The sequence below is a fragment of the Bombyx mori genome, chromosome 9, assembly GCF_030269925.1.
Source record: "Bombyx mori chromosome 9, ASM3026992v2".
NCBI classification, from domain to species: domain Eukaryota; kingdom Metazoa; phylum Arthropoda; class Insecta; order Lepidoptera; family Bombycidae; genus Bombyx; species Bombyx mori.
The window spans coordinates 7,132,922-7,158,232 of NC_085115.1; the positions used below are offsets into that span (position 1 = coordinate 7,132,922).

General features: G+C 35.7%; 1 protein-coding gene across 1 annotated transcript; it reads left to right on the forward strand.

Moving 5' to 3' along the window:
* Positions 1 to 251: 251 nt before the first annotated feature.
* On the forward strand, positions 252 to 20,976 carry LOC101744458 (opioid-binding protein/cell adhesion molecule homolog). Its single transcript, XM_012689576.4, has 10 exons — positions 252 to 697; positions 10,140 to 10,237; positions 13,558 to 13,765; positions 14,851 to 15,009; positions 15,957 to 16,085; positions 16,362 to 16,499; positions 17,996 to 18,145; positions 19,973 to 20,005; positions 20,270 to 20,335; positions 20,669 to 20,976. Exons 1-10 carry the CDS (start codon positions 571 to 573, stop codon positions 20,776 to 20,778), a joined length of 1,218 nt encoding a protein of 405 aa, XP_012545030.1. The 5' UTR covers positions 252 to 570; the 3' UTR covers positions 20,779 to 20,976.
* The last annotated feature ends 4,335 nt before the right edge of the window (positions 20,977 to 25,311 follow it).

A 25,311-nucleotide genomic window follows, 5' to 3' on the forward strand; every position in this document is an offset into this window, starting at 1 on the left:
TTAAGTTTGTTTCCAAAGGTAATATTAAGATTTTTTTACCTCTGTTCTTTTAAATTATCTTTGTTTTGACCAAATGAGGCGTTATATATTCACCATATCTAATATATCAAAATTAAACGAGTATATCAAAATAAGAAGCATAAAACGAAGGCTGTTTTGTGAACTGTTCGTATGCCTACCTTTTACGAAAAGGACGGCAATATAGTTAGGGGTGGTGCTTTCAGAGGGCAATGGTGCAAACGCCCTGCATCAGTTATCTTGTAGCCGTCGAGGACGGTGGTTGTGTACCGGCTCTTACATTTTGGCTAGGACAAAAACTTTTCTCGTAATCTCGAATATTATTGTTATTTTTGACATCGATCGAGAGCGTACTCTATATTTTCGTGTGTGAAAATTGTATTATAATCTTTTCTTTACGACTCTAACGGAACTGTGTTAAATGAGTTATTATTTTTTTGAATTTATTAATTCGTGATATTAATTTTACGAAAAATATCTTTTTGGTTTCGATAATAATACTTTTCTAGTTCTTTTTGCTTAACGCTAGAACACAACAAAAAATATTCAAGTATGAATTTTAATATTTTTCATGTCATGGGTAACTTAAATCAATTCACGTTGGCAGCTAGCGGAAAAGTTATACTAGCTTTGCTCGTGCTCGATTGGTTTTTGACAACAACGACCGATGCCACGCTGCGTAAGTACTGAACTTTTTAATCCATTTTTAAATCTTAATTTCATATTTTGTAAATAGAAACCAAACTAATCTTTCGCATCTTATTAAATTCTTCGGCTAATGTTAGCGAAATATGTATGATGAATAATAATGATGAAATAATAATAATAATATGAATGAATGAAATAATAATAATAATAAAATAAATAAATAAATAAAGAAATATTTCATTTATGTAAGTCTATATTTTAATTATCAGAAAAATAAAATTGTAAGTGCCATTCGGACAATCGGGTACCTAAAATATAATATTTAATACAATAAAAGATAGTACAAATACAAGTAAGTTGAAATTTAATCACTGGTAGGCAGCGCTTAACGGTAGGCAGCGGCTTGGCATTGCTGAAGTCCATGGGCGACGGTAATCACCCATTATCAGGTGGGCCGTATGCTCGTCTGCCTACACGGGCTATAAAAAAATGGTAGGGCGTATTTGTGAGAAGAGTGTGTAAATAGTTATGAAATAATAGCAAAATGCAATACTCTGACCTTAAGGTAGATCGCAGCATTCTGCGCTGGTGACCACTTAACCAGGCGTACAGTGGAGCCCTTTTTTTATCCTACTTATGCTGATAGCCTCGAGAGGCTATTTCAGCTTCTCCTTGACGTGTAGGGTTCAAATCGGGAGTGTTGCTAACACTGGCCCTAGCAAGAGCAGTGCTTCGCAGAATCTACCACCGGATCGGAAACGCGACTCACTGAGAAGATCCGGCGAAAAACTCAGTGGGCTGTGTCTATGAGTTAATTTACTCGTCGAGCCCTTCGTCGCAAACGATGGGTTCGACGAGGACGGTTACTGGAGTGGAGCCCGTTTGCTAATTTAAATCAGTCAAAAATTAATTCTCATTATTACAAATATTATATATGAAATTTAATGTATAAAATGAAATTTAGTATTTTTTAATTTTAAATTGTAGTCTTCAATCTTTAAGCTAAGTAGATATTTAAAAAAAAGTAGCTATTACGTCAAGTTTCATAGTTATGAACATTTTTTAACGCATCACAGCACTATTAAAATGTTATAAAATAACTGTCTGAGCTATGTACTCTTAACTCAATATATCGGTTAACTTTGAGGTTTGATTTGTTAAATAGTAAAAACCAATATTATTGAACGATTTTGCACAAAAAATATTTTTTAAACATTTTTCAAAATCGATTGTTTTTAGACAGTAAGTAACTAAAACAGAAATATCTTTTATTGATTTCTACGATGTTTCGTATCGTACTGAATTTTAGAGGAAAATTATATTTTAATGAATAGTTGTTATTCTAAAACAATTTTGGTTACTCTATAAATTATTCTATTAAAATGTTACATGTATTATAGTTAAGTACATAATTTGTTTGTTTATATACTCATAAACATGCTCGCACTATCTCAATTCACCCGAAGTTGCAGCAAAGTTAAAACAACAACAATTCAACACAACCTTACAAAGTTTCTGAGTTTTTATCCGACGACCTCATTAGCCGATCTGTTACACCCTCCTCACAATGCAAATAACGCGAATTAGACAGAGAACAGAGATACGTAAGTACTACGCAGCTTATTATTCTGCTTGTCTAATCGTCCCGTCTAAGCCGTAACACGTAACGACATTGAACCTGATTAAATCTGTTGTCTTGTCTTTATATAGATAGCTAATTGGTGAGAATGATACACATTGTTGTCTAGCTGGAAGCCGGCACAATTTGAGTCAATCGACTTAATTAGTTCTTTAAAAGATTCGTACATTTGAATACTAACGAAATTGTGTCACGGCCCATTTATTATCAAACGGTCATCGGATCTGTAGGCGTTGGACGTAAAACTCGAATGACGCGGACTCACACGATATCGAAATTTTCACTAAAAATCTAAAGATTAAACAGCATATAATATATTTATATATGTTTATACACCCTATACTATGCTTTTATACATTAAATAGGTTCGATAAAAATATCGAATCTGACAGGGATCCCGTGGTTGCAGTAGATGACTTTAGGCCGCGCGGATTTGTAGCATGCCCCGCAATTGTATCTCGTGGAATTCGTGTCAGTACTGATTTGTTCAGAAAAGATGATGATTTTGCATGGAAGGATTTCTAGGGGCTTAGATGCCGTTCCAGTTTTACCAGGGTAGGTAGGCTAGCACGGATCAGTCAGAAGGTGTGGGATTACCCAACAGGTGCTCCATTGTCTCCGAAGGAAGCTTAACAGCTTGAAGGCAGTACATGCTAGGAAGAACTGAAAGCGGACCAGGTGGATCTTTCAGGACATCTCTAGTACGTGAGCCAAAGTTTTAGCTGATGGCGGCCATTATAAGAGGGTTATCGTGTCGAGTTGTAGCGTTCCAACGCTGAACTTTTAGCTTGCGGCCCCGGTGCTAAGTGGTTACCAAAGCTTACAGATATCACAACGTGAATGCCGCCGCCCACCCTAGGACATCAGGTTGAAGTCTCAATTGTATTGTACAGAGGCTGTATGGAGCGCATTACTATTTCTATATTGAAGAAATAGGCAAGATGGTGGCACTCATCTATATGAACTCATTACGTCCTACTACCAGTATGCCCCTTGCGAACGCAGTACCCTAGTGTAATACTCAGAAAAAGTTGTTCATTATTTCTCGATGATGTTCGTGGCTTATGATGATGGTTTTCATGATGTTATGACACTAACGAAAATATATTGCTATTCTAGGCCAAGCTTCTGACTTCTGCTGACTGGGAGTATTTAAAACTTTAGGTTTTGATACCTAGGTTGACGTGAAAGTCCTCACATACAACGATACTCCGACAGCTATCCTGAAGAAGTAAAACTGTAAAATTTGGTGCGATTTTATGAAGGCGCGGACCGCATTAGTAGGCACCAAACTCGGACAGGCCACGATTGGATGTATGCAAGTTTTGTACAGTGTCACCTTATTACAGGGTGATCATATTATATGTCAGATTACAGGGGGATATATCAGAGGGATACTTTATGCCGCTTGTAGATTCACAGGGCTACTTCGGTGAGCCTTTTCCGGAACCGGTCCTAGGGTTCCGCTTGTGATCTGAAGTTTTTCGCAAATAATTACATATTTCTCCTAGTGAAGTAATAAACAGTCATGTTATCGGCGAGGAGGGCTAACTGGATCGGCGGTGACCGGGGGCACCATTGATGGATAGATAAACAGTAGCGTAGTAGACTAGCTAAGGTTAGGTGGGGATAAACGAGTTCTTCCAGCCTGGTACCAAAACGAGCGGTTTGATAAGAAGAAGGCTGAGCACGAGACTGTCCTGCACGCTCATGTTGCACAGCTTAAAACTCAAATCCTTGTGCCAAACTTTGTCGAACGCTTTCGCGATATCGAAGAGGATGGCTTCCGTGAATATCAGTTTGTAAGGGTCGAACTATAATGCGATCTTTGTGATTAATAACTGTTATTTTAATTAAATGAATAATAATATAAATACTACTGAACAGTTAAAAAAACACTTAAAATATACAAGTATGTATACTTAAAATAAGTTTTGATACTTTATTTCAAGCCCAAAAATTATAGATTTAATATTTTTTCTACTTTCTAGAATTATTAGATACTATCATTCTCAATAAATAAATCATATTTATATATATTTAACGGATCGTTAAAATATGTTAAATTTTCAAAATAGTTTACCTTGTAGTTGAATTATATAGCGAGGCTAAAATTGACGTGCAGTCAATTAGTAAGGTAGGGGAAACGCTAGGGTGCGTTCATAATTTGTCAGTGACAGTGTCGGAAGTTCAACAAGCCTAGTTTTACAATATACCTCCTTTCCATTATTGTGGCGTTTATTTAGCAATTTATCAAGTTTCGATACTGCCGACACTTTATGGACTACATAGATAAGATTTTTATTATGTTCAATACTTTTATACGAAGTTAGAATGACAAACATTTTCTTTTTCGTTTCACGAACAAGGATATCGACAATATTTATACCAATTTATTTTTGCTTTATGCTGAATGTGTCGATGTGCTTTAGGTTTGTACCATTACTTTCATCATGTCAGGCACAGAGCGTCCGCTTCTGAACGTAGATTAATTACATTGTAATACTCGCTTTGCTAAATAATTCATTAAAATGTTTCTTTTTTAGGAGTTACTGTGGATTAACTCACACCCACAGTGACTTTTGATTCCAAACTATTAAGTGGCTCGGAGCTCATGGTAAATGAGAAAATCCAACAGCCCATCTTGATATACGAGGTTGAATTCGAAATTTTATTGCATTTAACGCCTGTTCTATCCCTCAAAACGGAAAGAGTGAACGCATCACGGTATAAATAGGCAAGATGGTAATCAGTACTTATTACGAAAATTTCTAAATATTAGTAGTCTGACTAAAGTACACGATATTTCTTTCATCCAGGAAGTTATTCGTGAACACTTAGATATAGATTTACGTAGAAAAAAAAATAGTTAAGTTATCCGTTAGACCGGTTAGACCATAAACAGCGTTCATTTGATGTCATGTCACAAAATCCGGTTCGTACGGTTTTTCTAAAATTTGTTATGTTTTTTTTTGCAGATTGCCAATGAGATTTATAGTGGAACATAAATAAAAATACATCTCAATAACATTACGAACTTTCATAGACGCATTACGTTGCGCTTAACTTCAAATATTACACAAACCAGTTATTTGTTAAATATGTTATATTTGTTAAAAAATACTCGTGCGGCTCTTATATTAAGTTGATGGTACTTTGTCATCCCCAGACGTGCCAATAACAACTGTAACAAACAAATAAAGAAACTTATTTTTTTTTGTTGAAAGTGTATGATGATAAATCATTCATTTAAATAAAGTGAAATTTTTTTGCACATTCAAGTCCAATAACTGAGAAACATACTGTTAAGTTTTTAATGAGGTACGTATCTTTTGGTCCAGGTACTAGACACCGTTGACGTGCTATTGCAATGAGTTATATATAATAACTTTCTGAACTAGCAAATTCCGCAGGAGCAGGTGGGTTTTGTGAGGGACAAGGGAACTCGCGAGAAAATTCTCAACATCCGCCAGCTGGTCGAGAAGGCCTACGAGTTTAATACACCTACCTTTTTCTTTTTTATCGATTACAGTAAGGCTTTTGACTGTGTGGTTTGGTCGGATCTATGGAGGATACTTGAGGAGCTGGGGGTGCCTAAACACCTTGTTGCCCTCATTCGCTCTCTATATCTGGACAATCAGGGCATGATGGAAGTCGAAAGCTGCACATCTGAGCCATTTAGGTAGAGGGGTAAGACAGGGCTGCATCCTATCTCCAATTCTCTTTAACGCCTATGGAGAGTACATAATCCGACAGGCATATGAGGATTGCGAGGGTGGAATCACAATAGGGGGTACTAAAATAACAAACCTGCGCTATGCAGATGACACGATGTTCCTCGCTGCCAGTGAAACCGAGATGGTGAGCTTCCTTGCCCGGATTGACAACATCAGTTTGCAGTTGGGTCTCAAAATTAACCATAGCAAAACCAAAGTAATGATAGTGGATTGTGCCAAGAGTCTTGAACTAACGAGAACGTTGAGTCTTGAAAGCGTGACCGACTTCATCTACCTAGGGGCTAGCATGAATAACTCAGGGTCATGTGAAAAAAAGATAAGATGTATAGGGATGGCCAAAAATGCAATGTCTCAACTGCATTGAGAGTTCCAAGACCGAATCTTCTTGCGGAAAACAAAACTCAGCAAACAGCTACGGAGCGGAGATCTGGACACTGAAAAAGGCCGACGGAGACCGCATAGGTGACTTCGAAATGCGGTGCTGGAGGAAAATCCTGCAGATTCCATGGACTACCTTTTGCAACAGTGTGTCAGTACTAAAGGAGCTTAACGTTAAAACTAGATTCTTCGCAATAGGGATTCGTAGAGTATTGGAGTTCTTTAGACACATAGTTTGAAATGAGGGTTACAATTTTAAGCAACTGATGGTGACGGGCAAGGTAGACGGCAAACGTCCCAGAGGACGTAGTCCCACGAGATGGTCGGACCAAATTCGGTTTTGTCTGTTAAGCTCCATGATGCTCTCTACGAGGCCAAGGATCGCAGCAGATGGAGAATAATCGTATAAGAGAGATTGATGCAGCGGAGGAGTCACGACCCTCGGTAATGAGGAGAACGACGCAAGGAGGAGCATATAATATAATAACGAAAGATAATTGTGTTATTTTGTTTTTAAAACTTGCATCGCAATAGTTTATCTCGAGTTACAAGCCTTTAGTAAATATACCGAACGCTGTTACCCGAGCATAAATAATTTGTTGTAGTCTCATTTAACTTGGTTGATTCCGCCGGGATTATTATTTCCCGCTACGCCTACAATCAAAGGTCTTGTTGATGTTCGTTAAAAGGGGTGACCGAACTGTATTATTTCAAATTTACCTCAATTTTGACCTGAATTTATTTGTATGTATATTTGAGTTTCGTGTGTCGCGTGCCACCAAACTAATTTAATAAAAACACGGTTTATTAAAGGGTATTTTGGCATTAACGCTCAGCTCGACTCACACACTAACGTTCTTTAGTTAAGCACCTTATCGAATTACGCTTGATAACAGGTTGTGGTTGGAAAAAGTGGTTAACAGCGCTTATTATTAATCATGGAAAAACAACGGGAAGAACCATAATGATGCGAACAAACGTATAAAATCTTGTTTCATTGAACTAATTTATTCTTAACGAAAAGCGCTCCGAAATGGTATTTTAATGTTTTAACCTAACAAAGATTTGAAACTAATTTACTACTTGTTCGTTATAATATTAATTTACATTGAGCGCTAATTTTAGATTTGTACATTTTTTATTTTTTTGGTATTTCACAATACCAATCTCTATAAGAGTCCTTTTTTTTCAATTCGATCCATTAACATTGTCACTAGACGTCTGCAGTTCTAACATTAGGAGCAGGCATAGGGGCCCTGGTAACTGTACTGTACTCGTCGACCTCGTCAAAGAATACGACGTGAAACCTAACCTATACATCAGCCCGCTGAGTTTCTCGCCGGATCTTCTCAGCGGGTCGCGATTCCGATCCGGTAGTAGATACATTCTCGAAGCAGCTGCCTTTGAGCTGTTAGGTTTCTTTAGGAGGCGCTCTAGCAGCTGTTAGCAAATCTCAGCATCTGACTGAAACCGAGCTCGCCCGACAGGTGGGCCAGTAATACCTCCTTCCAAAAAGAGGCCTTTTACAGATTTCCACCGTGAAGTAATTGCTTAAATTTTGTCTACAACAATATTATCTTTGGTTATTTGTTGATGTTGTGTTGTTGTTATGACCTGGCCGTTAGTTATTAGCTTTAAATTAAATAGCCATTCTCAAAACAGGGTTGTTTTCACAATCAATCCATAAAACCGTTGAAGTTTGATCAGTAAATAAAGGGTAAATTGCTCTATAACAAATTTCGGGAATTTTATTACGTGTTTAGTATATAAAATGAATACATATAATGTTTTTAAAAATAATTGTATTTAAAGGCTGATCATAGCATATTTACTTAGATGAAAATAAAACCTTCTTGGGAAGTATTTAAGGTTCTGTCTAGCGTTACTAGGTTACACGTCAGAGCGATCTACTCAATTCACGACCGTAGCCGTCTACAATCACGAATACTAAAGTGGATAGCCAGTATAATTTCAATGTTTTGTCCAGGAACAACTATATGTTTTTTTTTATGATGTTCTTTCTTTCTACTTCTATTTCTACTAGCTTTTTATTTTATTTTAGGTATCTTTTCAATATCTCATGTTATTGACGACCCCTATTGATTTTGTACATTATGGTCATACAGTAGAATCGATTCAATACAAATAATTTAAAGTTTACAGAAATACATAGCAATTTGAAGAGCCTTTAAGTTTTAATCTAAATCTTTTTATTATATCTACGATTCACGGAAGCCGAAGCGAGTATCGTCTCTAAGTTATTAGGAACATTACTTATTTATGTTTTATTTCAGAGACGGTCACTACATTGTTTTCTTTTTTCTTTTATTGTGATTCCAAAATAGTGAAGCGGTAAGGTAATGCGGGTAAAAATAGGGCTTCACTATCAATTTACCGTGATAGTAACCATAATTCCGAGCCTCTACTTATATCCCTTGTTTTGTGCTTTAGATGGGCAAATAAACTAACTGCTCAACTGATAAATGACTCTTGAATTTCACAGACATCACAACGTTAATAGTACTACCTACCCTGAGATATCTATTGAATGACTGGTCAGAATTAGCGTTAGTCCTGGGCCTTCCATCACTTTGAATTAAGTAAGGAGAATTGCTGGCACGCTTAGGAGGCTGGAAGTGGACACGACTCCAAGTCTGGTCTGACTCAACGGTCCTATTTCGTTGCAAAGAATAGCGCTGTCCTTTTCGTGCATTTCGACTAATTAAAGATTACGCTCGCAGAAGTTTAACATTTTACGTCTCATATCTGTCGAATCTAAAACGCTCAACTATTAAAATTGGAAAACTGGACAGCGTGTAATATCCTAAGTATTTTCGCTCTCGTGTAACTCATGAAAGAATTTTCATTAAATTTGGATAAAACAGTGATTTCTTTTTGTCGTATTGTAAATGGTCTTGAACTTTTTCATACCATTTTAAAGTTATTTTAATTCCAATACTGATGTTATTTTAATTCTAATAACTGCAAAGAATACATCTAGTAAGTAGTAAGCTAAAACAGTTTTGTTTGTACTAAAATCGACTTACGGAAACTTGTAACTGCTTGCACAATAAACTAGAGCCAAGGGATAAACGGTCGGACGAAACTTTGAAAGAAACGCAACCTGTGGGAAAAGGTTGCTTGTGATCAAAATGCACGCCCCAGAGAAATACGTAATAAATCAACATGGGTACATTTTTATTAAAGTTCATGTGTTTTACTAGCACGAGTGCTTTGAATTTTTGGGTCATTGTATTAAGCCGAAATTTTCGACTCCAGACACATGCAAATACTGTTATAGTTCTATTTTTTATGTAATGTCTCAAGGTCGACGGTAGCTTTGACGTTGTAAATGTTTATGTACGAGGGCTCTATTGGTTACCAGATTAGTGGGCCGTTGGATCAAGTGAGGTCTACTTTCTATCTAAGGACAAACTTCTGACAGCCGTTCACTTCTATCCTTCTTTACTTATCTTTCAATTCTTTTAGGTCCATCATTCGTTCCTGTTACGTATTTTATGCTAGTTGTTGATGAATGTGAATGATGAATATAATTAGGTTCTTAATGAATCTTTTGCCTTCGTATAACTTTTTGTCACTTAGTTTTGAAATCAAAGAGGAAAGAAAACAAAAACCATAAATCATATGATTTCATTTTAGAAAGATTTAATTTTATATTATGATTACAATTTTTTTTTTTTAAATCTATGTATTTTCAGACGAACCAGGTTTCACGGGCCCCATAGAAAACGTTACAGCGCCGCTTGGCCGAGAAGCAATCCTTGCTTGCACCGTGCACAATCTGTCTACCTACAAGGTTAGTTAACAAAAAATAATACAAGATGGTCTATAGATAAGAAGCAAAAAATAACTCAAGACTTACAAGAGTGTAGTAAAATATAATCAACAATAAAATAAAATATAACCAAGGCCGCGAATATTACGTCATATTATTCTGTACAGCGATTATTATTTTTAAGATACGTTAAACAGACCCGGCTGAGTACCTCACCAATCATCCGCAATATCGTCACATTCCTACCTCACTCTGCTCCTGACTTGAACACCGTTGTGTGTTTTGTCCGACGCTTGAGACGTGCAGAGCTGTGCAGCTCTGTACCGTCGATTATATTCTTCTTGTTTCTGCTACGAAGAAACCACGCGTTCTGATTTGAATGGCAGCTTTTATTTACTTACTAGCTTTTGCCCGCGACTTCGTCTGCGTGGAATAGTTCACAAATAATGCTTTATTTTAGAACAAATTAGGTTAGCATAAAAACTTTATAGCGAGCCAACCTAAACATATAGACATATGCTGCCGCGGACTTTTTTTTTAGATCTTTTAAAGGGGAACAATTCTGTCATACATTATTTTAAAGAAACTTTAACTGTTTCTGCACGCAGCGGAAGCTCTCAAAAGGGAAAAAAACTCGATTTTGAAACATTATTTATTGGTGCTCCGCTTGTATTGATCTTAGCGTGATGTTGGACCAATAGTTCCTGAGATTAGCGCGTTCAAACAAACAAACTCTTCAGCTTTATAATATTAGTATAGATACTCTGACACAGTTACAACTTCGCTCTCGTGTCTAAAAATTCGTGGCGCTCTTCACGTGGCCTGCACTTCCGTTTTAGGAAAAAGTCATTATTTGTTTGGCTTTGTTGGTTGTGTAAGTCCTGCTTATAGGTCCCTTAACTGTTTTTAGAATTGTCCATTTGTTGAAAAACTTGAAAACAACAATTTTCTAATCATGTTATACTGCGTACAATTTGTCTTCGGCTCCTATGAAGCTACTTTTAGTATTAATATTAAAAAAGCTTACATCCTAAACGTCCTTGAAAGTTTTGATGTAATAAAATATATAACCTCGTCCTGAATCTGAACCTAGACGACACTGATATAGATCTTACATGATAATAACCACATTTGGTCAGCTTATTCAGAAATCCGGGTGTACTGCCTTAAAATAGACTGCTTGACCATTTTTTCACGTTGCATCCACATTATCTGGTGGTAGGACCTCTTGTGAGTCCGCGCGGGCAGGTACCACCGCCCTGCCTATTTCTGCCGTGAAGCAGTAATGCGTTTCGATTTGATGGCTGGGGCAGTCGTTGTAACTATACTGAGATCTTAGAACTTATATCTCAAGGTGGGTGGCGCATCTACGTTGTAGATGTCCATGGGCTCCAATAACCACTTAACGCCAGATGAGCTGTGAGCTAGTCCACCCATCTAAGCAATAAAAAAAAATTTTTTTTCAACGGCGTAGATGATACCAATCTACAGTATTAAATCGCCGTGGCATATAGGATAAGACACCTGGTGAATTCATATCGAGCGATGCGATTAAGGCGGTGCCCAAATCACGCAGAATCCTACCAATTTTTAAAATAAAATACGTACCTATGCTTATGTATGTATGCTTAATTGTCAGAAGTAGGGCGTATTACTTGTATTGTATTCGCACGAGTAGGTGCTACCGGCCTACCTATTTCGGCCGTGGAGCAATAATGCATTGTGACTTGTTGCATGAAACAGCCTTTATTAATAGTTAACAAGTAATGCAATAAATAAAAAATGGCCCACTCCAAAATGGTGAGCGGTCATCGGTGCTCATGAACAAATATCAGCAAAACCTGGTGCGTAACTGAGCTTACTATTTCTGACTCTTTTCTAAGCTCCTTAAAGGGGGCATGTTATGGAGCTCTATTGGTAGAAGTACATAACCGGTTTATTTATTATTTCTGTAAAATATCTATGTTAATAAATTATAACATATAGAAAATTACTGATTAAGCTAAATAAAGTTATTATTGTTACCTTGATTTATTATAAAACAATACTTGTACTAGTTCGCCCTTCAAACTGCTATTTATGTATCATAACTCCATCAAAGGTCAGGTTAGTCGTTTTGTTCACGAATAGACATAATCAAGTTACGTTCAAAATCACGCATATGTACTAATATGTTGTTTAACAACGCCATATTGTAGCCATGAGTTTTTATGGAATACTAGTAATTCCTCGCGATTTTACTGTTACTACATACAAAGATCATATTTTATGGTATATATTTTTTATAATACAGTATGTTTGTTTTTCTACGTTTTAAATATCGAGTTGAATAGAAGAATCGAATAGAATAGAATCTAAAGTAGAAGCTATTCAATTTTTAGATGCCTTCCGAAAATTTTCTATGACTTGCTGATGATTACAGAATGAATTTAATTTAATACTGTAAATACAATTTTTTTATTGCTCTTGTAGGCAGATGAGCATACGGCCCAACTGATGGTGAGTGGTTACCGTCGCCCATGGACTTCAGCAATGCCAGGGGCAGAGCCAAGCCGCTGCCTACCGTTAAAACAAAAACATTACAGATTTCATGCTTTAAATATGCGACAAATTACAAGAAATAGTTATAAAAATTTCAATAATAATAATATTTTAAAATTTAACCTAGATATAAATCTATAGAAAAGTGAGTCTCATAAAATGTGTTTCATTATTTCTGTTTTTAAATACAATAGAAGTAAAATATGATTTCATTGATTTTGTATTCTTGTTGATATCATAGCGGATGTGTTAAAAATTGTATGTCAGGATTATTACTAGTGATGTTGTTTAGTATTACTATACATTGTTTTCGTTTCTTTGCTAGCCCGTAGACATAACAAGACGAATGGCACTTCTTAGTTTGATACATGAGGTTCAAGTCTAAATTACACTAAAGTAACTCCGATATATTCATTAAATTGGAGCATGACTGTGATGGAAATAAAACGATCACACCAAACGGGACTACAATCACCAGTAATTACAAATACAGTATCGGAGTTTTATAAATTTGCGTTAATTTATTTGACGACAATGACCTTAGCAGTCGTTCGTGTACATATTTGTTAAAAAAAAAAAGGAACAAAAGACAGTACCAGTGAGAATAGAACAATCGCAAATTCATAAAACTTTTTTTAATACTTTTTGAACGCTTAATTATTGTTCTGGTGAGAATAAAAACGTTATGTACTTTGAAGATTAAAAACTAATGTGGAGTTTTTAAAGTAATATACCAGTAACTCACGATACCGTCGTAATTACGCTTTAGATCATTCTCGGTAATAAACTTTTGGCGACAGGTTGCGTGGTTGAGGGTGGACACGCAGACCATTCTGACAATCCACACGCACGTCATATCTCGGAGCAGAAGGGTAGGGGTAACACACAGTGACCAAAGAACTTGGTTTCTGCATATCAGGGAGCTAAGAGAGACCGACAGAGGATGGTACATGTGTCAAATCAACACGGATCCTATGAAAAGTCAGCTTGGCTATTTAGATGTTGTCGGTAAGCTGCACGTGCGTTATAATAGTATGATAGCAAGTTTGATACATCTAAGTACGAATTGAGTCCCGATTAATATATCGACGCTTCAAAGGCAAACGTGACTAAGCGACAATAACTGCTTTGTACATAAATGATAGGCAATAACCATATTCGATGCGCAAAAAATATATATTTCTAGGTCTATTAAAATCATTTCAATCCTACAGCTAGGTTCGTTAAAATATACTTTTTTTCAGGTATTTCAACTTTAAATTAGTCTACTGTAAAGTGTTGCTTAGTCACGTTTGCCTTTCAAGCGTCGATATGTACGTATTCTTTTCTGATAAGTAATTCAGTCGGCTTAAGAAGATAAATTTATAAAAAGAAATACGGTTAGTTTTTTTATTGTTCACGAATGTAAAAGAGCAAAAAGCTACCTGATAGTTAGTAGTTAGTGTTGAATATTAGCAATGCCACCGTTGAAAAGTGATTTTAAAGGCTTAAAATTACTTTGACGTTTGAAGAAGAACATGTATAGCGCTAAGGAAAAAACGTGGAAGGAAATTAATTTCAGACTTTTACTGGTGGTAGGACCTCTTGTGGGTCCGCGAGGGTAGGTACCACCATCCTGCCTATTTCGGCCGTGAAGCATAAAGCGTTTCGGTTTGAAGGGTGGAGCTCTGAAACTTATCTCAAGGTGGGTGGCGCATTTACGTTATGGGCTCCAGTAACTACTTAACACCAGGTGGGCTGTGAGCTCGTCCACCCATCTAAGCAATCTAAGCAATAAAAAAAGACATATTTCATTCTAGATTCCAAAGAAGCACGAGATTTTTTTAGGTCAGCCTAGCGATTCCAAGTAGTAGAAACGACCTCTTTTCTGGTAACAGACATAGACAAAAGGAGTTCGTTCTTTTTATTTTTCCAAAAAAAAAATCCAAAGTTAACCTGTCAGATATCGGTACAATCGAACTGCAACCCACAAATGACTACTTCGTTCACGAAAATGAAGGCACTAAACGTGAACGTTAATAAATTAATGAACTTTTTATTCAAAGCGGACATTTGATTAGAACGTTTTCATGAGCTATTTTCGTTTCCATTAGTACCTCCGGATATACTCGATCGTGGAACGAGTACCGACCAGACTGTTAGAGAAGGCGCGTCTGTAAGTCTGACATGCGCCGCGACTGGATCACCGCATCCCCAAATCACGTGGCGAAGAGAACACTCAAAATCCATAAGCATTTCAGACGGGATAAAAGGTAAAGTATTTTAGCGGGACAGTGTTAGCATCACTCCGGTTTGAGTCCCGTGAGCTCACCTACTAGTTAAGGTTACGCTGAAATAGCCTCTCCAGGCTCTCAGCTTAGGTAGAAAAAAAAAAAACAGGATAAAGGTAGGAATTAAACACAGAATCTAAAATCGCTTAAAGAGTACGCTCCTGTTTGGTTGATAACGTTTGTGGAATGCAGTCCCGTTACTGATACGACATGCTGAAAAACTAAATTTGTTCAAACGACTGATTTATGAGTATTATTTATACAATTCAATACAGTCAATCTGCTTAATTTGTGTTAAGGTAAAATAGTCTTATTAGCATATATAAAACGTTTTATTTATATTGCTTAGGTATTTTTGTAAAATGACGTATTTTTATACAAATTGTTTATTCATTTTTATGTGACGAGGAGTCATATTATTTTTATTATTCATGTTACTTGTATTTATGTTATTCTTTTGTCAATCAATAAGTACAGTTAATTTCTTTCCTGAAATAATTCTTGTTCACTGCAAGAGATCTCTTAGCGATAAGACCACCCGTTGTACTTTTGTATTTAATGTTATGCATTTGTGTTTATTTTGGTGTACAATAAAGGATACTCTACACTAATCTAACCAGCGACAAATGTAAAATTCCTAAAACCTCAGTTATTGTAGTTGATTATATGCCGACGGCCAGATTGCCCAGAATGCAATAGGAAGAAGATTAACTATCCTGGTGATTTGCTAATACCCGTAGACACTATTTAATAAAAAAAAACTTACAAAATGATTCTTGGCGCACTCTGAACGACGCGTTCTTTACCCATCCTCAAAGAACAACTAGATTTTTGATCCCACATCCCGATCATGAGTCCACGCTTTGTTCACGTCTGACATTGTCACTATTTATAGCGAATTATTGAACTTATCCTAATTTGTGTTTTAGTGACGTCATTGGAAGGACCGGTGTTAAATATAAGCCGAGTGAACAGACAGCACGCGGGTGCTTATTTATGCATAGCCTCAAATGGCGTTCCTCCCACTGTGAGCAAAAGGATAATGCTTACCGTTGAATGTAAGTATAAGACATCATCAATACATTTCTATTTATACATCTTTTTTTTTGCTTTTAAAAGATAGCAAAATTTTCCGTACGATATTTTTATTTTAAAACCTATATGAGAATACATTAAAATATTTTATAAACAAAAACAAGGGTCTTTGTCTAATTTGAGTTGTAAAATTAATTGGAGTCTTTGAAGTTGTCTCATAAAAAATATAGTTCGCTATGTGTAAGCTATTTCTGAGAAACGGATATTGTATGTGTATTCACAAGATTACTTGTTAACAGTTCCACCAGTGATTACAATTAGAAATCAATTAGTGGGCGCTGGTCTCGGCACCGATTTGGTGTTGGAGTGTGAAACTGAAGCATACCCCAAGCCTGTTAGCTATTGGAGCAGAGAAACGGGTGAAATAGTTCCTGTTGGTAAGAAACTATTTTAATGTTGACATTTTAATGAATTCTCCGATCTAAATCGTGTTGTGAATATTTATAATTTTTTACGTAAAGATAGCGCGCAATACGGTCGCAATGATCAAAATTAAATACAAATAAATCAAAGATAATATTATGGTATGGAAAACTAATAACATCTCATTTATATAGAACTAGCTGACCCGGCAGAGTTCGTAGTGCCTCAATCGATAAATAAAAGGCCTAAACTTTTGTATAAAATAAACTTAAAATAAACAAAAGGAATCCGTCCGACGGGGGACACATCAAAGGAAACAAATTTGTTATTTTTATTTAATTCCGAGCATTTTCATATTTACCTACGTTTTAAACCTTTTCTGGACTTCCACAAATAATTCAAGACCAAAATTCGGTCCGGCCGTTCTCGAGTTTTATCGAGACTAACGAACAGCATTTCATTTTTATATATATAGATGATATACTTATACAGGTTAATATCACGTTTATTATTATTGTAATGTATATTATTTCCAATGTTCTGAATACTACAGTCTTCGTGGTCACGGACGACTAAATACGTGCACATTTGAGTATTGTCCAAATTTAATATGACAACAAATGACTTATATAATATAAAATAATATAATATAATGACGGAATATTGAACAGACAATAAAAAATAATTTAAATTATGTCTACGATTCGGGAAAACGGAAGAAAATACAATTTATATTTTAAATGTATTCAATGACAGATTTTTAATGTAGTATTCTGTAGGTAAACTGTAGTAAATAATAATCGCTAACGAGTTATAAAATAACTGTAGTGGATGTAATCGCATCAGTTTTACTCTCGGCGTTGTAATAATGTTCTATTGTTGGAATTAAATTAGAACATCTTTGTTTAGTTTCATTGTTTCGTTATTAGTTACGAAGCTTCATTATGAGTTAGCTTTTTGGTTACGTTCCTTTGCATTGTAAAGTTGTCTTTTAAAATTTAAGTTTAAAATGTTTTCAATTGTGTTCTGTCAATATTGTTATCGTTCTTACATATTAAAAGAGATTGAATTTTAAAGCAATTTGATGATTGTTTAATATTTAAATTACTGGCGTATTAAAAACCCACCATCCTACATATTACTGCCGCGAAGAAATCAATCCGTTCTGCTTTAAAAGATGGGTTAGCCATTGTACTATAATGCAATTGTGACTTCTCAACCTCATGTCTAATGGGGAGTGGAGCGGCGTTTACGTTATAACCTGGCATTGCTGACGTTTATGAGCGACGGTAACCACTCACCATCAGGTGCGCTGTACGCTCGTTTTACCTACAAAGGCAATAGAAGCTTTGGGCGCGAGTAACCACATATTTACCATTTGGGCTGTGAGCCCGTTCCTACATAAGCAATAAAACCATTTACGCAATAAATAACTTGCAAAAATGTCGTTGTTAATGTGAGTTTATCGTTGATTATCGTCAAATGGTATCAATTCGGATGTCTGGTCTAGGTGGTGGTCTAGAGCCGCAGAAGATCGATGGAGCCTATCGATCCGTGCTCCGGCTTGCTATACGAAGGGTGACTACATCCGATTACGGAACATACAAATGTGTCTCTAAAAATTCTATGGGAGACACCGAGGGGACTATCAAGTTATACCGTGAGTTATCACCTATTATTTTTGTTCTCAATAGTTGATGAGGTTTTTGATATTTTCATACATTATCGTTTTTGCCGGTAATACTAACGTCGATTACTAATGATGTGTTACGTGGTGAACTATTTTTGATAGTATAGCATTCTTACTCGTGAAATAACCAGGGCTCGACGAGGAAATTAACTCTCAGACACAGCCCACTGAGTTTCTCGCCGGATCTTCTCAGTGGGTCGCGTTTCCGATCCGGTGGTAGATTCTGCGAAGCAAGGCTCTTGCTAGGGTTCGTGTTAGCATCGTCGTCAGGTTTGAGCCCCGTGAGCTCACCTACTAGCCACGGTTACGCTGAAATAGCCTCTCAAGGCTATCAGCTTAGATAGGAAAAAAAAAAGTGAAATAAATTAATAAGAATTGAACTGTATACGTCCAAACTATATATATGTATATCGTAAGTATCTACGAATAAAACATTTTCAACTAAAATTACGTACGTATTAAGTAGTATAAAAACTCAGAAAAAGTTTATTATATATGCTAAAGTTTAGAAAGGATGACGCCTACATATTTTATTTACAGTAACACTCGAGGCATGAAGTTTCTCATGAAATATTGTTGTATGCTGTAAACGTATTCGACTCGTGTAAAATTAAGTCGAATATTATGTATGGGAAATCGAAATTAATGTTACGGTCACTTATTTAGGTATTAGGTGATATGCTAATAGCTAATAGCCGTGTTTTACTAATCCTTAGTTTAATGGGCTTATTTTGTGTACTATTTTTTTGACAGTATACATGTGACCTTCGATGTTACGTAGCCCAATTACCGCAATACATTTTCTCATATTGTTTCGTATTCTTTTTTAATTACAAAATTTCCTTAGTGGTCAATAGTATGTTGTGCAAATGCTACTAATTAATTGAATCGAGTGAACTGACTGTGGTTCCGAAAATGTAGTTATTTTGCGCGCTCTTCATTAGATCAGCGGGACGTCGTTAGATTTTTTTATATATGTATGTATGTAGTATCTATCTAGTATTACGAGTGAATTAACTAAGTGAAGTTAACAAGTATCAATATTTTCATAATATCTTTATTGTGTACGTTGGTTCCTTGTCTCATGTCCGTGTGTTTGCTGTAAGAAACTCATAAGCTCACCAATGGTACATATTGTTTTGTAATGTAAAAGAAAATCTTTTTTAATAAAAATAAATCTGTGTAACATAGAGAGTAAATAACTTTCTGTTTCTCTAGATCGGCAGAAAGGTTAAGGCTCAGTAATTGCCTAGTGACCGACTTCGGATTAAGTGCTTACCAGAGCTCACAGGCATCACAATGTGAATGCCGCCACCCTTGTGGGGGTATTAAGTCGAAGGGTCGTTTACACTGAATAAACATATTGACACCCGTTAAGTGGAAGACTGCTTGGTCGCAGAAATAAGCAGCACGATGTGTGCTGGTAGGGCTTGCTGTGCTTACTCATACAGCACGCCATACCCACCAAGTTAAAACAACGACCACTTTGACGTGTACATATAGTATAAGGCTTATTTCAAATCAACAAACAGTATTTGTACGGTTCCTTTTTTTTTAAACAATAACGAAACATAAATAAAGAGGTTTATGTACATGCGTACTGCTAATAAGCTTATATGTTCTCCGCAACTAATGCGAGTTACCCATTGTAGTTGATCTTAAGCTCTCATAATAAAACTATCGTTAATAGCTACTACAGTGTGTTACACTAACATTAACACATAAATGACAAATGAACTGCATCTGTACATTGTACTGAACCTCGTATTAAATGTTTTTTGTTTTTGTGTTTAACAGCTATGCCCTTGCCAGCGATGGAAAACAGAAATGGTGAGTTTTATTAATTTCCGTCATGCCATACCTGTTTGATGATTGATAGACTTTTATTTCAATATACTGTTTATTATACTGCAAGGTCCTGGACACTAGTCATAGTTAAAGTCAGTATCTCTGTGAAAGAAATTATGTATTTATATTGTGGATGTATTTGTCCCTGTATCTTGCGTGTTCCCGGCGTCGGCAGCATGATATTATAGCTCTGAGCCGTTGAATGTGGATATTTTATTCATGTTGTAATTCATTTGATTTTGACAGTGGTTCAGAGATTAAACATCGTGGCACCAGATAAATCTTCCGAAAGCACTCCTTTTGGAACCCAGGGTGAGTACTGCATTGTTGAGCTAAGCCAAGAGATCATAATAATGACACGATTAAACCGTGTATTCACATGTGCTTAAATATGATAACGTGATTCAATTTGATCATAGTGTGGTGTTTGCTTTAAATATAAACAGATAAAAGCTGATGAGACTAATTTTGGGAACGTCAATGTTTCTTTAGTATTTTCTATTCATATATAGATTACTTTCATAATTTCTTAAGTTTTGTTACTCAAATTTCACAAAAATAAATAAAAAAAAAAGGCTCTATCGCTCTCATTCTCGCATTCCTAACAAAAAAATGTTCGTAACCTAATTAGTGAAATTCTTTCAGATTTTAGGTTACAAGATTACAACAGAGCAGTACTTCAGAAGCGTTTCAGTAATCAATTTTTGTTTTCATTATTAATTTTAATTAACGTAATATTTATATGTTTCGGGTGATGTTTTTTTGATGATTAGACAAAATATGATTAAATAAATATGCCATAGCACTGCACTAACAGAAAACGATCACAGAAAGAATATCGTTTTACGGTATAGAGGCTGATAGTACATATACTCGTAATACTTCGTGAAAGGATAGACGTGATCCATATTTGTCGTAATATACTTTTGCATAGCCTATGATGTATCGGAATATTTTACGGACATACTTAATACAATATTTTTTTGCATACAATATGCTTTATTTGTGTTTTTTTTTATTGCTTAGATGGGTGGATGAGCTCACAGCCCCCCTGGTGTTAAGTGGTTACTAGAGCCCATAGACATCTACAAAGTTAATGCGCCATCCACCTTGAGATATAAGTTCTAAGGTCTCAGTATCCCTACCCTTCAAACCGAAACACATTACTGCTTCACGGCAGAAATCGGCAGGGTGGTGCTACCAATCCGCACGGTCTCACAAGAGGTCCTACCACCAGGAATTACGCAAATTTTAATTTTTCGGGTTTGATTTTTATTACACAATGTTATTCCTTCACCGTTGAAGTCAATTGTGAACGTTTGTTGAATACGTATTTCATTAGAAAAATTAGTACCCGCCTGCGGCATTCGAACACCGGTGCATCGCTCAACACGAATGCACCAGATGTCTTGTCCTTTAGGCCACGACGACTTCGAAATACATATTTGTCTACTAACTGGTGTTCGAATCTCGCTGGCGGGTACCAATTTTTCTAATGAAATACGTACTCAATAAATGTTCACGATTGACTTCCACGGTGAAGGAATAACATCGTGCAATAAAAATCAAACCCGCAAAATTATAATTTGCGTAATTACTGGTGGTAGGACCTCTTGTGAGTCCGCACGGGTAGGTACCACCGCCCCGCCTATTTCTGCCGTGAAGCAGTAATGCGTTTCGGTTTGAAGGGTGGGGCAGCCGTTGTGACTATACTGAGACCTTAGAACTATATCTCAAGGTGTGTGGCGCATTTACGTTGTAGATGTCTATGGGCTCCAGTAACCACTTAACACCAGGTGGGCTGTGAGCTCGTCCACACATCTAAGCAATAAAAAAAAAAAAAAAAAATAAAATGACTTGTGGTTTTCGTGAACTATTTCAATTAATACTTAAATGTCTCCTATGTGTATTTACTTATATTTAGTAACATAGAGCAATGTCTAATTCTTAGGAACATATTTATTTTAATTAAGATAAATGTTATTTTAATACTGTTGTTATAGATCAAGTAGAATTATTTATTTTTTAATCTAGGTTAAAATATTAAGCTATAATGAAGTTACATATCGTTTAGATTTTCAAAGAGTAGATAAATACAGAACGGAAATTAGTTTTAAATATGTTATTGAACTACTGATATGAAGTGTGAAACGAAAGTATTAATAAAGTACCTACAGACTGAGCTGCGAGTGAAGCCTGTATATTTAATAGATAATTGTAGCTGTGCTTTTAGTACTGAAAATATTGTGGCGATCAATTAAATTAACTTAGGCTACGTTGAAAAATATTGTAAATAAAATAAACATAAGCTCGAAATCAAAAGAATTTGTTTACAGTGCTTTGGATGATTTCTTTCTGATTAATGATCATCATAATATAAATCGTTTTTAAGTGAAGCGATTTTTTATTTTGAAAGAAAATCTTGTTTTTTTTTTTTTAATTATGAGCTTTCATTAGTTTTGATAAATAATTTATAAAATAGCTTTCGTGGTAACCTGTGAATGAAGTTTCGCCGTATTATTCCTATTTCGGTCACAAAGCAATCTTGCGCACCGATTTGTAGCAAAGGCTAAAAATATGATTCTAATGCAACCGAATCTCATTTCTTTAGGATGGTGCAGGTAGTAACCTTATCTTGTCTATGGGTTATGGTAATCTGTCAACATTAAGCCATCTACGCAATTAAGCAGTAAAAAAATACAAAAATATCATTATTAGTATGTGCATGTTAATTCGTAAATACTTACCAGTTGATATTGCACGTTTTATATCAGGATACTGCTGGATATTATGTAATCTAAACAAAAAAACAAGAGTCCTAAAGTTTTATCGCTAGAAAAGGTCCTTTCCAGATAACCTGCGATGGAAGCAATATCGACGGTAATTTGCAAAACCGTTAAAAGCGCTAATAATGGAGTTACTTTTTATGGCTATATATGGACAGGCGCACTTATGGCCTGTTGTTATGTTTCTAGAACAAATTGTAATCAATGCTACCCACCTCATATTTGAGGTTGAAGCCTGTATTACATTGGAATATCGGCTATCCTATTCTTCAAAACAGAATTAATTATTGCTTCGCGACAGAAATGTTCAGGACCGCTCAGCCTACGCGAGCTCCCAACATGCCTCATCCTTTTATTACAAACGCTTCACTGAAAATATTCTGGTGAATATCGAATAAAGGATATTGAAACTGCGAATGAATACGACTTATTCCAAAAATAATGTTATATAATTTGTTAAATTATCCAATGTTCTTAACAACCGTTTAGCGGTTTATAAAAAATATCATTTATACACACATTATGTAATTTTGTGTAAGAAATGTTTTATTTAATACTGATCAGCTTGTCCAAAACCTTGTCCAAAAATTATATTCTGCGGACCATTGCTGCTTATTTATGGAAATAAATGAATAATTTACTCTTTGTGTTTTATTTAAAAAAAAAATGATAATCTAGTTCATCGATATATTGATTATGTTCCAAATAAATTAGGACATGAAATGAGACTTGAAAGCTGATAAAATTTAAGCCCGATTCCGTAATTAAGCCCTTGTCTAGGAATAAAACTAGAGCATTAGACGGATTGCTAGATTATTCGATAACTTTGCTGAGCATTTGTCTGAGGCTTCCATAATTATAGTGCTTTTCTAAAAATATTAATAAACTGTGTCGAAGAGATCGTGTGACGAGCGGAGCGATTAAATGAGTTCTGTCTTAATATATAAGGTTGAGATTCCGATTGCAATTGAAAAATGGACATCCCACCACTCAAAGTGAATATTCACATATTCAGAGATTGAAAGATTAGTTTTTCGTTTTTTTGTTCAGCAACGCGATTAAATTCGCCAACAGAACTGTATTTCAAATGTACACGCTCGAAAAATAATGAAAAATTGCTAACATTTAGAGACAATATACATTGTCTAGATAGCTAAGTTCACGGTTTATAAATTGTTACTGTGATAGATATCGCAACATAATTGTTTTCACCCTTCTTGAGGCGTGTAGTTGATTTCTTAGTTTTACTATATAACGGCTGTCTCACCCTATATATCAGATTCTTTGATTTTTAGTAGCAAAAATATAGAGGACGGCTGTACTTACCCTCGCGGGCTCATAAACCACCCCACCACTAGTAAGTATGGCGATCGTAGTGTGCATATATACGAGTAATACTGCGAGTGTTCTACAGCCTAGTTCTGTGGAATTCCCGTGGCCTAAAGGTTAAGAAGCTTGAGTCAGATCCAAGCGAAGCGACTGAGCCGGTGTTCAAATCCCGCAGGCCGGTACTAAATTTTCTAATGAAATATGGACATATTCAGTTCATGTTCACGAATTACATCTACAATGCAGGAATGATTTTGAAATTGCAACACAAATTAAAACATATCAAAATTCTACTTTGCGTAATTAAGACATAGTGAGTGGAGACATTCACGTTATGGTGTCCAACGGCACATCATGAGGCCTTTACTCATAATCATGTCAAAAACATGGATCGTTTTATCCTAAGATTATATCACATATATTGCTTTCATGATGTGTATCGCCCAAGAAACTAAACGCAAATAATACCTATAATACCTACTGAAAGTTTCAAAAGTATCCCATGTACATTTCAATTCAGTAAGAAAATATTAAGAGATAACGAGGTAACCAAAATATTTATTTTTTACTAGCTGACCCGGCAGACTTCGTAATGCCTCAATCGATAAATAAAAAGGAAAAACCAAATTTGTTATTTTTATTTAATTTTCATATTTATCTACCTTTAAAACCTTCTCTGGACTTCCACAAATAATTCAAGACCAAAATTAGCCAAATCGGTCCAGCCGTTCTCGAGTTTTAGCGAGACTAACGAACAGCAATTCATTTTTATATATATAGATTTTATTCTTTGGCTGTTAATTTCAGAAGTTGAGAAAGCGAACTTAATATTACTTCAAGTTGTTACACTGTAGAATGGAGAATGTTTGATATCTCCGATTCGATAGTCGAAGTCGAAGTGGAGGTCGTCATAGCGACAGGCAGGTAAGGACCTTAACGAGCTAAGCTGTCATAACATCTGTTGCGGATTCGACTATGCTCCAAGGGTTTCGTTTCATTGAGAGGAAATAATTATTTAATCTAAACTGTTTATCGCGTATAGTTCGTAGCTAAATATCAAAGGACTGTCATGAGAACCTATCGCGAGCCACAAAATCAGTGATAGATAATTAATAATTAAATACTGGCATGCGTGTATTTGAATCTTATTGTAACTAATCGCTTGCGGTCCAT

What these genes read in the sequence shown, in the direction of transcription:
- LOC101744458 (XM_012689576.4), top strand. Translation starts at nt 571, where the DNA reads ATGAATTTTAATATTTTTCATGTCATGGGTAACTTAAATCAATTCACG. An exon ending in CATTTCAGACGGGATAAAAG is followed by an intron (nt 15,010 to 15,956) that starts GTAAAGTATTTT and finishes TTTGTGTTTTAG; the next exon opens with TGACGTCATTGGAAGGACCG. An exon ending in GGGTGAAATAGTTCCTGTTG is followed by an intron (nt 16,500 to 17,995) that starts GTAAGAAACTAT and finishes TGTCTGGTCTAG; the next exon opens with GTGGTGGTCTAGAGCCGCAG.